At 48.6% G+C, this 15,214-nt stretch overlaps 1 protein-coding gene across 1 annotated transcript in view; it reads left to right on the forward strand.

The window, feature by feature from the left end:
- LOC120933768 (phospholipid scramblase 1-like) overlaps positions 1-15,214 on the forward strand; it is a 69,736-nt gene that overhangs the window by 36,846 nt on the left and 17,676 nt on the right. The window contains exon 4 of the mRNA XM_040347161.1: positions 11,466-11,508. Within this exon, the coding sequence (XP_040203095.1) occupies positions 11,466-11,508 (43 nt within the window). The remainder of the gene's footprint in view (positions 1-11,465; positions 11,509-15,214) is intronic.

Raw genomic sequence — 15,214 nt, forward strand, 5'->3', positions numbered from 1 at the left:
TCTCTCCTCTCTATCCCTCTCTCTCCCCCTCCCTATTTTCTCTCTCTACCCCCTCTCCTCTCTCCCCTCCCTCTCCTCTCCTCATCTGACCTGTCTCTCCTGATTGTATTACCTCTGTCTTTGTGTTTTCCTCCTCGGAGATCGATATCTTTGCAGATTTCTCCGTCACATTTTGCTGACACATTGGAATCTCAGCTCTGCTTCCATCTCAGGAGGAGGTCTGAGGCCCGGGAAGCTGGAAATAAAAAACAAACAGATCACCGATCACACCGATCACAGCACTTCGTTCCTACGAGCCCTGATATGGCAAAACCACAATACACACACACACTATATGACCAAAAGTATTGGGACGCCGGCCTTTACACACACATGAACTTTAATGGCATCCCAGTCTTAGTCTGTAGGGTTTAATATTGAGTTGGCCCCGCCCTTTGCAGCTATAACAGCTTCACCTCTTCTGGGAAGGCCGTCCACAAGGTTTAGGAGGGTGTCTATGGGAATGTTTGACCAGAAGAGCATTTGTGAGGTCAGGCACTGATGTTGGGCGAGAAGGCCTGGCTCACACTCTCCACTGTAATTCATCCCAAAGGTGTTCTATTGGGTTGAGGTCAGGACTCTGTGCAGGCCAGTAAAGTTCCTCCACCCCAAACTCGCTCATCCATGTCTTTATGGACCTTGCTTGGTGCACTGGTCCAAATCATTTGGTGGAGGGGGGATTATGGTGGGGGGTTTTTCAGGGGTCGGGCCCCTTAGTTCCAGTGAAGGGAACTCCTTAAGGCGTCAGCACACCAAGACATGTTGGACAATTTAATGCTCCCAACTTTGTGGGAGGAGTTTGGGGACGGCCCCTTCCTGTTCTAACATGACAGCGCACCAGTGCACAAAGCAAGGTCCATAAAGAAATGGATGGGAGAGTTTTGGGTGGAGGAACTTGACTGGCCTGCACAGAGTCCTGACCTCAACCTGATAGAACACCTTTGAGGTGAATTTGAGCAGAGACTGTGAGCCAGGCCTTCTCATCCACATCGGTGCCTGACCTCACAAATGCTCTTCTGGTCAAACCTTCCCATAGACACTCCTAAACCTTGTGGACGGCCTTCCCAGAAGAGTTGAAGCTGTTTATAGCTGAAAAGGGTGGAGCCAACTCAACATTGAACCCTACAGACTAATAGCCAGATTCAGGTAGGGCGGCGTATCTTTTAGCCGGCATAGCGCATCGTATCGTATTTACGCTACGCCGCCGTAAGTCAGAGAGGAAAGTGCTGTATTCACAAAGTACTTGCCTCCTAAGTTACGGCGACGTAGCGTAATTGTGCCGGCCTAAGCGCGGCTAATTCAAATTGTGAGTGGGTGGGCGTGTTTTATGCAAATGATTAGTGACCCGATGTGATTGCCGTTTTTTACGAACGGCGCATGCGCCGTCCGTGGACGTATCCCAGTGCGCATTGCTCCAAATTACGCGGCAAAGACCTATTGGTTTCGACGTGAACGTAAATTACGCCCAGCCCCATTTACGGACAACTTATGTAAAAATTCAAACTTCGACGCGGGAACGACGTCCATACTTAACATTGGCTACGCCATCTTTTTGGTGGTTTATCTTTACACCTGAAAACGCCTTACGTAAACGGCGTATCTTTACTGCGACGGCCGGGCGTACGTTCGTGAATAGGCGTATCTAGCTGATTTACATATTCTAGGAGTAACTCAGCGTACACGCCCCTAGCGGCCAGCGTAAATAGGCAGCTAAGATACGACGGCGTAGGAGACATACACCGGTCGTACCTTAGCAACATTTAAGCGTATCTCAGTTTGAGCATACGCTTAAAGAAACAACGGCGCGGATTCGGAGTTACGACGGCGTATCTACTGATACGCCTGTCGTAAGTCTTTATGAATCTGGCTCCATGTGTGTGTAAAGGCACGCGTCCCAATACTTTTGGTAATATAGTGTGTAGAATTAATTTATATAAATAAATAAAAAATCAGGATGATGATAAAAAAATAAAAATAACAATTATAATATATAAAGATAGATAATAAATGTATATATGTATGTAATATCTATTATATATATATTTTTTAGTATATTAGTAATCATCATTTATTACATTTATTAGTATTTGTAAAGGGTTAACAATTTGCTGAGTGCTTTACACATTTATTATATTTATTATTATTTTCTTATTACACAAATAATGTAATAACTTCCTATACATGTTGTGGAGAGTCGGTAGAGTTCTGTCACACAGGACGGACGGGGGGGGTCGGGGGAGGGGAAGTTCTGGGCTCGCTGGTCCTCGGTGTCACTGTGTTATAAGTAGGGACAGATGTCACTTCCTCCGGCGCCCCCTCCTCCTATGTCGGTGTCATAGCTCTGTACAGTGTGTGTATTGGGGGTGGGGAGGGATTCCTCAGACTGGAGGAGAAGGACATTCAGCTATTTCTGACACCCAGCCAAACAATGCAGAGGAGGAGGACTGATCTCCCTACATACATCCAACCAGAACCAGCCAAACCAGACCGACGCCGTACACCCCGAACCTGAGCACCACTCCCGACTCCAAGAAAAACCAGACCGACACCGTCCACCCCGACCCTGAGCACCGCGCCCGACTCCAAGAGAAACCAGACCGAGACCGTCCACCCCGACCCTGAGCACCGCGCCCGACTCCGAGAAAAACCAGACCGACACTGTCCACCCCGACCCTGAGCACCACTCCCGACTCTGAGAGCAACCAGACCGACACCGCCCACCTCAAACCAGACTGACGCCCGACTCCAAGAAAAACCAGACCGACACCGTCCACCCCGAACCTGAGCACCGCGCCCGACTCTGAGAGAAACCAGACAGACACCGTCCACCCCGAACCTGAGCACCACTCCCGACTCCGAGAGAAACCAGACCGACACCTTCCACCCCGAACCTGAGCACCGCGCCCGACTCTGAGAGAAACCAGACCAACACCATCCACCCCGAACCTGAGCACCGCACCCGACTCCGAGAGAAACCAGACCGACACCGTCCACCCCGACCCTGAGCACCGCGCCCGACTCCGAGAGAAACCAGACCGACACCGTCCACCCCGAACCTGAGCACCGAGCCCGACTCCGAGAGAAACCAGACCGACACCGTCCACCCCGACCCTGAGCTCCGAGCCCGACTCCGAGAGAAACCAGACCGACACTGTCCACCCCGAACCTGAGCACCAATCCCGACTCCGAGAGAAACCAGACCGACACCGTCCACCCCGAACCTGAGCACCGAGCCCGACTCCGAGAGAAACCAGACCGACACCGTCCACCCCGAACCTGAGCACCGAGCCCGACTCCGAGAGAAACCAGACCGATGCCGTCCACCCCGAACCTGAGCACCGCGCCCGACTCCAAGAGAAACCAGACCGACACCGTCCACCCCGAACCTGAGCACCAAGCCTGACTCCGAGAGAAACCAGACCGACACCGTCCACCCCGACCCTGAGCACCGAGCCCGACTCTGAGAGAAACCAGACCGACACCGTCCACCTCAAACCAGACTGACGCCCGACTCCAAGAAAAAACAGACCGACACCGTCCACCCCGAACCTGAGCACCAAGCCCGACTCCGAGAGAAACCAGACCGACACCGTCCACCCCGACCCTGAGCACCACTCCCGACTCCGAGAGAAACCAGACCGACACCGTCCACCCCGAACCTGAGCACCACTCCAGACTCCGAGAGAAACCAGACCGACACCGTCCACCCCGAACCTGAGCACCAAGCCCAACTCCGAGAGAAACCAGACCGACACCGTCCACCCCGAACCTGAGCACCGAGCCCGACTCTGAGAGCAACCAGACCGACACCGCCCACCTCAAACCAGACTGACGCCCGACTCCAAGAGAAACCAGACCGACACCATCCACCCCGACCCTGAGCACCGCGCCCGACTCCGAGAGAAACCAGACCGACACCGTCCACCCCGAACCTGAGCACCGAGCCCGACTCCGAGAGAAACCAGACCGACACCGTCATCCCCCACCCTGAGCACCGCGCCCGACTAAGAGAAAAACCAGACCGACACCGTCCACCCCGAACCTGAGCACCGAGCCCGACTCCGAGAGAAACCAGACCGACACCGTCCACCCCGAACCTGAGCACCGAAACAGACTCCGACAGAAACCAGACCGACACTGTCCACCTCAAACCAGACTGACGCCCGACTCCAAGAAAAACCAGACCGACACCGTCCACCCTGACCCTGAGCTCCGCGCCCGACTCCGAGAGATTCCAGACTGACACCGTCCACCCCGAACCTGAGCACCGAGCCCGACTCTGAGAGAAACCAGACCGACACCGTCCACCCCGAACCTGAGCACCACACCCGACTCCAAGAAAAACCAGACCGACACCGTCCACCCCGAACCTGAGCACCGCACCCGACTCCGAGAGAAACCAGACTGACGCCATCCACCCCGAACCTGAGCTCCACGCCACACTCCGAGAGAAACCAAACCGACACCGTCCACCCTGAACCTGAGCACCGCGTCCGACTCCGAGAAAAACCAGACCGACACCGTCCACCCCGAACCTGAGCACCACGCCTGACTCCGAGAGAAACCAGACCGACACCGTACACTCCGAACCTGAGCACCACTCCAGACTCCAAGAAAAAACAGACCGACACCATCCACCCCGAACCTGAGCACCACTCCAGACTCCAAGAAAAAACAGACCGACACCGTCCACCCCGAACCTGAGCACCACTCCAGACTCCGAGAGAAACCAGACCGACACCGTCCACCCCGAACCTGAGCACCAAGCCCAACTCCGAGAGAAACCAGACCGACACCGTCCACCCCGAACCTGAGCACCGAGCCCGACTCCGAGAGAAACCAGACCGACACCGTCCACCCCGACCCTGAGCTCCGAGCCCGACTCCGAGAGAAACCAGACCGACACCGTCCACCCCGAACCTGAGCACCGAGCCCGACTCCGAGAGAAACCAGACCGACACCGTCCACCCCGAACCTGAGCACCGAGCCCGACTCCGAGAGAAACCAGACCGACGCCGTCCACCCCGAACCTGAGCACCGCGCCCGACTCCAAGAGAAACCAGACCGACACCGTCCACCCCGAACCTGAGCACCAAGCCTGACTCCGAGAGAAACCAGACCGACACCGTCCACCCCGACCCTGAGCACCGCGCCCGACTCTGAGAGAAACCAGACCGACACCGTCCACCCCGAACCTGAGCACCGAGCCCGACTCCGAGAGAAACCAGACCGACACCGTCCACCTCAAACCAGACTGACGCCCGACTCCAAGAAAAACCAGACCGACACCGTCCACCCCGAACCTGAGCACCAAGCCCGACTCCGAGAGAAACCAGACCGACACCGTCCACCCCGACCCTGAGCACCACTCCCGACTCCGAGAGAAACCAGACCGACACCGTCCACCCCGAACCTGAGCACCACTCCAGACTCCGAGAGAAACCAGACCGACACCGTCCACCCCGAACCTGAGCACCAAGCCCAACTCCGAGAGAAACCAGACCGACACCGTCCACCCCGAACCTGAGCACCGAGCCCGACTCTGAGAGCAACCAGACCGACACCGCCCACCTCAAACCAGACTGACGCCCGACTCCAAGAGAAACCAGACCGACACCATCCACCCCGACCCTGAGCACCGCGCCCGACTCCGAGAGAAACCAGACCGACACCGTCCACCCCGAACCTGAGCACCGAGCCCGACTCCGAGAGAAACCAGACCGACACCGTCCACCCCGACCCTGAGCACCGCGCCCGACTAAGAGAAAAACCAGACCGACACCGTCCACCCCGAACCTGAGCACCGAGCCCGACTCCGAGAGAAACCAGACCGACACCGTCCACCCCGAACCTGAGCACCGAAACAGACTCCGACAGAAACCAGACCGACACCGTCCACCTCAAACCAGACTGACGCCCGACTCCAAGAAAAACCAGACCGACACCGTCCACCCTGACCCTGAGCTCCGCGCCCGACTCCGAGAGAAACCAAACTGACACCGTCCACCCCGAACCTGAGCACCGAGCCCGACTCTGAGAGAAACCAGACCGACACCGTCCACCCCGAACCTGAGCACCACACCCGACTCCAAGAAAAACCAGACCGACACCGTCCACCCCGAACCTGAGCACCGCACCCGACTCTGAGAGAAACCAGACCGACACCGTCCACCCCAAACCTGAGCACCGCGCCCGACTCCGAGAGAAACCAGACTGACGCCATCCACCCCGAACCTGAGCTCCACGCCACACTCCGAGAGAAACCAAACCGACACCGTCCACCCTGAACCTGAGCACCGCGTCCGACTCCGAGAAAAACCAGACCGACACCGTCCACCCCGAACCTGAGCACCGCGCCCGACTCCGAGAGAAACCAGACCGACACCGTCCACCCCGAACCTGAGCACCACGCCTGACTCCGAGAGAAACCAGACCGACACCGTACACTCCGAACCTGAACACCGAGCCCGACGCTGAGAAAAACCAGACCGACACCATCCACCCCGAACCTGAGCACCACTCCAGACTCCAAGAAAAAACAGACCGACACCGTCCACCCCGAACCTGAGCACCACTCCAGACTCCGAGAGAAACCAGACCGACACCGTCCACCCCGAACCTGAGCACCACTCCAGACTCCGAGAAAAACCAGACCGACACCGTCCACCCCGAACCTGAGCACCGCGCCCGACTCCGAGAGAAACCAGACCGACACCGTCCACCCCGAACCTGAGCTCTGCGCCTGACTCCGAGAAAAACCAGACCGACACCGTCCACCCCCGAACCTGAGCTCCGCGCCTGACTCAGAGAAAAACCAGACCGACACCGTACACCCCGAACCTGAGCACTGACTCTGAGAAAAAACAGACCGACACCGTACACCCCGAACCTGAGCACCACACCCAACCCAGAGAAAAACCAGACCGACACTGTACACCCCGAACCTGAGCACCACGCCCGACTCTGAGGCCCCGTACACACGTCCGAGGAACTCGACGTGCCAAACACATCGAGTTCCTCGGCGAGTTCAGTGTGGAAGCCGCCGAGGATCTCTGCGGGCCGACTTTCCTCATTGAACAACGAGGAAATAGAGAACATGTTCTCTATTCGGCCTGACAAGTTCCTCGTCGGCTTCCTCGCTGAAAAGTGTACACACAACCGAGTTTCTCGGCAGAATCCAGCTCCGACCGAGTTTCTGGCTGAATTCTGCCGAGAAACTCGGTCGTGTGTATGGGGCCTAAGAGAAACCAGACCGACACCGTCCACCCCGAACCTGAGCACTGCGCCCGACACTGAGAGAAACCAGACCGACACCGTCCACCCCGAACCTGAGCACCACTCCCGCCTCCGAGAGAAACCAGACCGACACCGTACACCCCGACCCTGAGCACCGCGCCCGACTCTGAGAGAAACCAGACCGACACCGTCCACCCCGACCCTGAGCACCGCGCCCGACTCTGAGAGAAACCAGACCCACACCGTCCACCCCAAACCTGAGCACCGCGCCCGACTCCGAGAAAAATCAGACCGACACCATCCACTTCGAACCTGAGCACCACTACCGACTCAGAGAAAAACCAGATCGACGCCGTACACCCGACCCTGAGCACCACGCCTGACTCCGAGAAAAACCAGACCGACGCCGTACACCCGACCCTGAGCACCACACCCGACTCCGAGAAAAAACAGACCGACACCGTACACCCCGGACACTGCGCCCGACACTGAGAGAAATCAGACCGACACCATCCACTTCGAACCTGAGCACCATGCCCGACTCCGAGAAAAAACAGACCGACGCCGTACACCCCAAACCTGAGCACCAAGCCCGACTCCAAGAAAAATCAGACCTACACCGTCCACCCTGATCCTGAGCACCACGCCCGACTCTGAGAAAAAACAGACTGACATCGTCCACCCCAAACCTGAGCACCACTCCAGACTCCGAGAAAAACCAGACCGACACCGTCCACCACAAACCTGAGCACTGCGCCCGACTCCGAGACAAACCAGACTGACACCGTACACCCCAACCCTGAGCACTGCGCCCGACCCCAAAAGAAACCAGACCGAAACTGTACACCCCGACCCTGAGCACCGCGCCCGACTCCGAGAATACCAAACTCCATCCACTCCCCGTACTACTGCCTACTGTGTACATATCAACAGTGCTTTATTTATGTTATATAGCTCTGACATATACTGCAGTGCTGTACAGAGATGACTGAATCAGACACATCAGTCTCTGTACAGAGGAGCTTACACTCGTAATGTCCCCTCCCCCCACACAGTCATATCAGTCTCTGTACAGAGGAGCTTACACTCGTAATGTCCCCTCCCCCCACATCACATCAGTCTCTGTACAGAGGAGCTTACACTCGTAATGTCCCCTCCCCCCACACCGTCATATCAGTCTCTGTACAGAGGAGCTTACACTCTAATGTCCCCTCCCCCCCCCCCCCACAGTCACATCCATATTTGTACACAGGAGCTTCCAGCAGGACAAAGACCCTAAACATTGATCAGACCGGAGATAGAGAGATACAAAGTAACATTGTTTATAAACATTGATCAGACGGGAGATAGAGAGATACAAAGTAACATTGTTTATAAACATTGATCAGACCGGAGATAGAGAGATACAAAGTAACATTGTTTATAAACATTGATCAGACGGGAGATGGAGAGATACAAAGTAACATTGTTTATAAACATCGATCAGACGAGAGATGGAGAGATACAAAGTAACATTGTTTATAAACATTGATCAGACAGGGATAGAGAGATACAAAGTAACATTGTTTATAAACATTGATCAGACGGGGATAGAGAGATACAAAGTAACATTGTTTATAAACATTGATCAGACGGGGGATAGAGAGATACAAAGTAACATTGTTTATAAACATTGATCAGACGGGAGATAGAGAGATACAAAGTAACATTGTTTATAAACATTGATCAGACGGGAGATGGAGAGATACAAAGTAACATTGTTTATAAACATCGATCAGACGGGAGATGGAGAGATACAAAGTAACATTGTTTATAAACATTGATCAGACAGGGATAGAGAGATACAAAGTAACATTGTTTATAAACATTGATCAGACGGGGATAGAGAGATACAAAGTAACATTGTTTATAAACATTGATCAGACGGGAGATGGAGAGATACAAAGTAACATTGTTTATAAACATTGATCAGACAGGAGAGAGAGAGATACAAAGTAACATTGTTTATAAACATTGATCAGACATGAGATAGAGAGATACAAAGTAACATTGTTTATAAACATTGATCAGACAGGAGAGAGAGAGATACAAAGTAACATTGTTTATAAACATTGATCAGACGGGAGATGGAGAGATACAAAGTAACATTGTTTATAAACATTGATCAGACGGGAGATAGAGAGATACAAAGTAACATTGTTTATAAACATTGATCAGACGGGAGATGGAGAGATACAAAGTAACATTGTTTATAAACATTGATCAGACGGGAGAGAGAGAGATACAAAGTAACATTGTTTATAAACATTGATCAGACGGGAGATAGAGAGATACAAAGTAACATTGTTTATAAACATTGATCAGACAGGAGAGAGAGAGATACAAAGTAACATTGTTTATAAACATTGATCAGACGGGAGATAGAGATACAAAGTAACATTGTTTATAAACATTGATCAGACGGGAGATGGAGAGATACAAAGTAACATTGTTTATAAACATTGATCAGACGGGGATAGAGAGATACAAAGTAACGTTGTTTATAAACATTGATAATACGGGAGATAGAGAGATACAAAGTAACATTATTTATAAACATTGATCAGACGGGAGATAGAGAGATACAAAGTAACATTGTTTATAAACATTGATCAGACGGGAGATAGAGAGATACAAAGTAACATTGTTTATAAACATTGATCAGATGGGAGATAGAGAGATACAAAGTAACATTGTTTATAAACATTGATCAGACGGGGGATAGAGAGATACAAAGTAACATTGTTTATAAACATTGATCAGACGGGAGATAGAGAGATACAAAGTAACATTGTTTATAAACATCGATCAGACGAGAGATGGAGAGATACAAAGTAACATTATTTATAAACATTGATCAGACGGGAGATAGAGAGATACAAAGTAACATTGTTTATAAACATTGATCAGACGGGAGATAGAGAGATACAAAGTAACATTGTTTATAAACATTGATCAGACAGGAGATAGAGAGATACAAAGTAACATTGTTTATAAACATTGATCAGACGGGAGATAGAGAGATACAAAGTAACATTGTTTATAAACATTGATCAGATGGGAGATGGAGAGATACAAAGTAACATTGTTTATAAACATTGATCAGATGGGAGATGGAGAGATACAAAGTAACATTGTTTATAAACATTGATCAGACGGGAGATAGAGAGATACAAAGTAACATTGTTTATAAACATTGATCAGACGGGAGATAGAGAGATACAAAGTAACATTGTTTATAAACATTGATCAGACGGGAGATAGAGAGATACAAAGTAACATTGTTTATAAACATTGATCAGACGGGAGATGGAGAGATACAAAGTAACATTGTTTATAAACATTGATCAGACGGGAGATAGAGAGATACAAAGTAACATTGTTTATAAACATTGATCAGATGGGAGATAGAGAGATACAAAGTAACATTGTTTATAAACATTGATCAGACGGGAGATAGAGAGATACAAAGTAACATTGTTTATAAACATCGATCAGACGGGAGATAGAGAGATACAAAGTAACATTGTTTATAAACATTGATCAGACGGGAGATAGAGAGATACAAAGTAACATTGTTTATAAACATTGATCAGATGGGAGATAGAGATACAAAGTAACATTGTTTATAAACATTGATCAGACGGGAGATAGAGAGATACAAAGTAACATTGTTTATAAACATTGATCAGACAGGAGAGAGAGAGATACAAAGTAACATTGTTTATAAACATTGATCAGACGGGAGATGGAGAGATACAAAGTAACATTGTTTATAAACATTGATCAGACGGGAGATAGAGAGATACAAAGTAACATTGTTTATAAACATTGATCAGACAGGAGATGGAGAGACACAAAGTAACATTGTTTATAAACATTGATCAGACGGGAGATGGAGATACAAAGTAACATTGTTTATAAACATTGATCAGACGGGAGATAGAGAGATACAAAGTAACATTGTTTATAAACATGTGGAAGATTTCCAGGGGTATGAATACTTTTTCATTGTTTCTCTGTGTGGATACATTGTATAATAAATCATGTGTACATTGTTGTATTCTCAGCAGGGGATGGAGGGGGCGGGGCGCACAATGTCATGTGACCGGCTGGCGCCGTTATCTGATCATTTTTTTCTCTTCTTTCAGATAGACCAAATCCTCATCCACCAGAAGACAGAACTTCTAGAAGGTGAGTGAGGGGAACCAGAACCTCCATGATTGGAAGAACTGAAATCCATTCATTAAAAGGGGCGGGGCTAGGGGCAGCCAGGCTGGGGAGGAAAAGCTAGATGATGCTGGATGTCCTCCAGCCAGGAAATGAGGCGGGGCTCTACCTGACTTGCTGCAGCTTCTAATGAACATTGTGAGAAGCTCACAGTGTGCAGTGAAATCAGAGGAAGACGGTTCAGTCCAGGATGCCGGGTGGCTGTGGTGCCTCCCCATTGACTTGAATTGTATTGGGTGGTGCTGAGCACTGAACCCTATCGAGGGTTTTTGCAGCCTTCATGTACAGCATGGTGTGCGGTAGAAGAGAGTGGTGGTTGGGTTGTGGGCTTACCAGCTGCCTTACGTGCCGATTGGACGGGAATGTGACCCAATGAAGTGAGCGGGGGGGCAGGTGACACCCATCCTTCAACTGCATGGAATGGGGTGCGGTGTTGTGGAATTTCAGGGGTTCAGCCAGATGTCCCGGACCATTCCCCAAACACAAACTGCCACCAAATGTACCGTTTCGCACCCAACCGTGCCGCACCCAACCTTACCGTACCGCACCCAACCGTACCGTGCCGCACCCAACCGTACCGTACCGCACCCAACCGTACCGTGCTGCACCCAACCGTACCGTGCCGCACCCAACTGTACCCAACCGTACCTTGCCTCACCCAACTGTACCCAACCGTACCTTGCCTCACCCAACTGTACCCAACCGTACCGTGCCGCACCCAACTGTACCCAACCGTACCTTGCCTCACCCAACTGTACCCAACCGTACCTTGCCTCACCCAACTGTACCCAACCGTACCGTGCCGCACCCAACTGTACCCAACCGTACCTTGCCTCACCCAACTGTACCCAACCGTACCGTGCCGCACCCAACTGTACCCAACCGTACCTTGCCTCACCCAACTGTACCCAACCGTACCGTGCCGCACCCAACCGTACCGTGCCGCACCCAACTGTACCCAACCGTACCGTGCCGCACCCAACCGTACCGTGCCGCACCCAACCGTGCCGTGCTGCACCCAACTGTACCTAACTGTACCGTGCCGCACCCAACTGTACCGTGCCGCACCCAACCGTACCATGCCGCACCCAACTGTACCCAACCGTACCATGCCGCACCCAACTGTACCCAACCGTACCGCACCCAACCTTACCGTGCCGCACCCAACCATAACGTGCCACACCCAACTGTACTCAACCGTACCATGCCACACCCAATCGTACTGTTCCGCACCCAACCGTACCATGCCGCACCCAACCATAACGCGCCACACCCAACTGTACTCAACAGTACCGTGCCGCACCCAACTGTACCGTCCTGCACTCGTGCCGAGAACAATTAATGACACCTCCATATGTGTCGAAAGCGTGAAATTGTACGTCTGTTTTTTCTACGCAAAGTCTGAATGTGGCTCAGGACTTCCCAGACTCCGATCAGGACTGATATTTTGTATGTAGAGTAGATAGATTTTATGTGGAGGTGATACTTTGTATGTAGAGGTGATACATTGTATGTAGAGGTGATACATTGTCCTCTGCGGATATCATGTATGGACGGGGTGTGAATGATCGGGGTGTGTATGGACGGGGTGTGAATGATCGGGGTGTGGATGATCGGGGTGTGAATGATCGGGGTGTGAATGATCGGGGTGTGAATGATCGGGGTGTGAATGATCGGGGTGTGAATGATCGGGGTGTGAATGATCGGGGTGTGTATGGACGGGGTGTGAATGATCGGGGTGTGAATGATCGGGGTGTGAATGATCGGGGTGTGTATGGACGGGGTGTGTATGGACGGGGTGTGAATGATCGGGGTGTGAATGATCGGGGTGTGAATGATCGGGGTGTGGATGATCGGGGTGTGAATGATCGGGGTGTGAATGATCGGGGTGTGAATGATCGGGGTGTGAATGATCGGGGTGTGAATGATCGGGGTGTGAATGATCGGGGTGTGTATGGACGGGGTGTGTATGGACGGGGTGTGAATGATCGGGGTGTGTATGGACGGGGTGTGAATGATCGGGGTGTGTATGGACGGGGTGTGAATGATCGGGGTGTGAATGATCGGGATGTGTATGATCGGGGTGTGAATGATCGGAGATCTGAATGATCGGGATGTGAATGATCGGGATGTGAATGATCGGGGTGTGTATGGACGGGGTGTGTATGATGGGGGAGGGGCGGTGAATAGAAGGGGGCGGAGTAGTCAGGATTGTTAGTTTGCAGATCTCATGTTGCAGAGAAGGAACTTTAGTGAACTATAGAGAGGCCCCGGTGCATTGTGGGAAGTGTGGCTGAGACAGACTTGGAGGGGATCTGAACTCTTCTTGATGACGCAGAACCGCGACCAGCTTTGGAGATGTGCTGCCATCTAGTGGTTTACAAACACGAGGATTTGTTTATGTTACGTGTTGGAAAAATAATAATAAATATATGATAAAAAAGGATATAATAAATAATGAGCATATAATGAAGAATAATCCTATACTAAATAACAATTACTGTATATAATGAATATAAAAAAAAAAAGGAAAACGAGCATCTAATACATAACAAGCGTATAATACATAACAAGTATATAATAAATAAAAAGTATATAAAAAATATAAGCATATATTAAATAAAAAGCATATAATAAATAATACAACTATAATAAATATAAGTATATAATAAATAATGAGCATATAATGAAGAATAATCCTTTAATAAATAACAATTACTGTTTATAGTGAATATTAAAAAAAAATAAAATAAACGAGCATCTAATACATAACAAGCGTATTAAATAAATAACATGCGTATATTACATAACAAGTATATAATAAATAAAAAGTATATGATAAATATATGTATATAAAAAATATAAGCATATAATAAATAAAAAGCATATAATAAATAATACAACTATAATAAAAATAAGTATATAATAAATAATGAGCATATAATGAAGAATAATCCTTTAATAAATAACAATTACTGTATATAATGAATATAAAAAAAAACGAGCATCTAATACATAACAAGTGTATTAAATAAATAACAAGTGTATATTACATAACAAGTATATAATAAATATAAGTATATAAAAAATATAAGCATATAAAAAATAATACAACTATAAGAAATATAAGCATATAATAAATAACAAGTTTATAATAAATAACAAGCATATTATACATAATAAGTAAACGTATATAATAAATAATAAACCTATAATAAATAAAAGCGTATAATAATTAACAAGTATATAAATACATACTAGGCATATATAGATATAAGCATAAAATAAATATAAGCATATAATAAATATAAGCATATAATAAATAATACAATTATAAATATAAGCATATAATAAATAACAAGTATATAATAAATAATACAACTATAATAAATATAAGCATATAATAAATATAAGCATATAATACATAATACAATTATAATAAATATAAGCATATAATAAATAAAATGTATATAATAAATAATACAACTATAATAAATATAAGCATATAATAAATAACAAGTATATAATAAATAACAAGCATATTATACATAATAAGTAAAAGTATATAATAAATAATAAACCTATAATAAATATAAGCGTATAATAATTAACAAGTATATAAATACATACTAGGCATATATTGATATAAGCATAAAATAAATAACACGCA

Source organism: Rana temporaria, chromosome 3, assembly GCF_905171775.1.
Source record: "Rana temporaria chromosome 3, aRanTem1.1, whole genome shotgun sequence".
In the NCBI taxonomy this organism is placed as follows: Eukaryota; Metazoa; Chordata; class Amphibia; order Anura; family Ranidae; genus Rana; species Rana temporaria.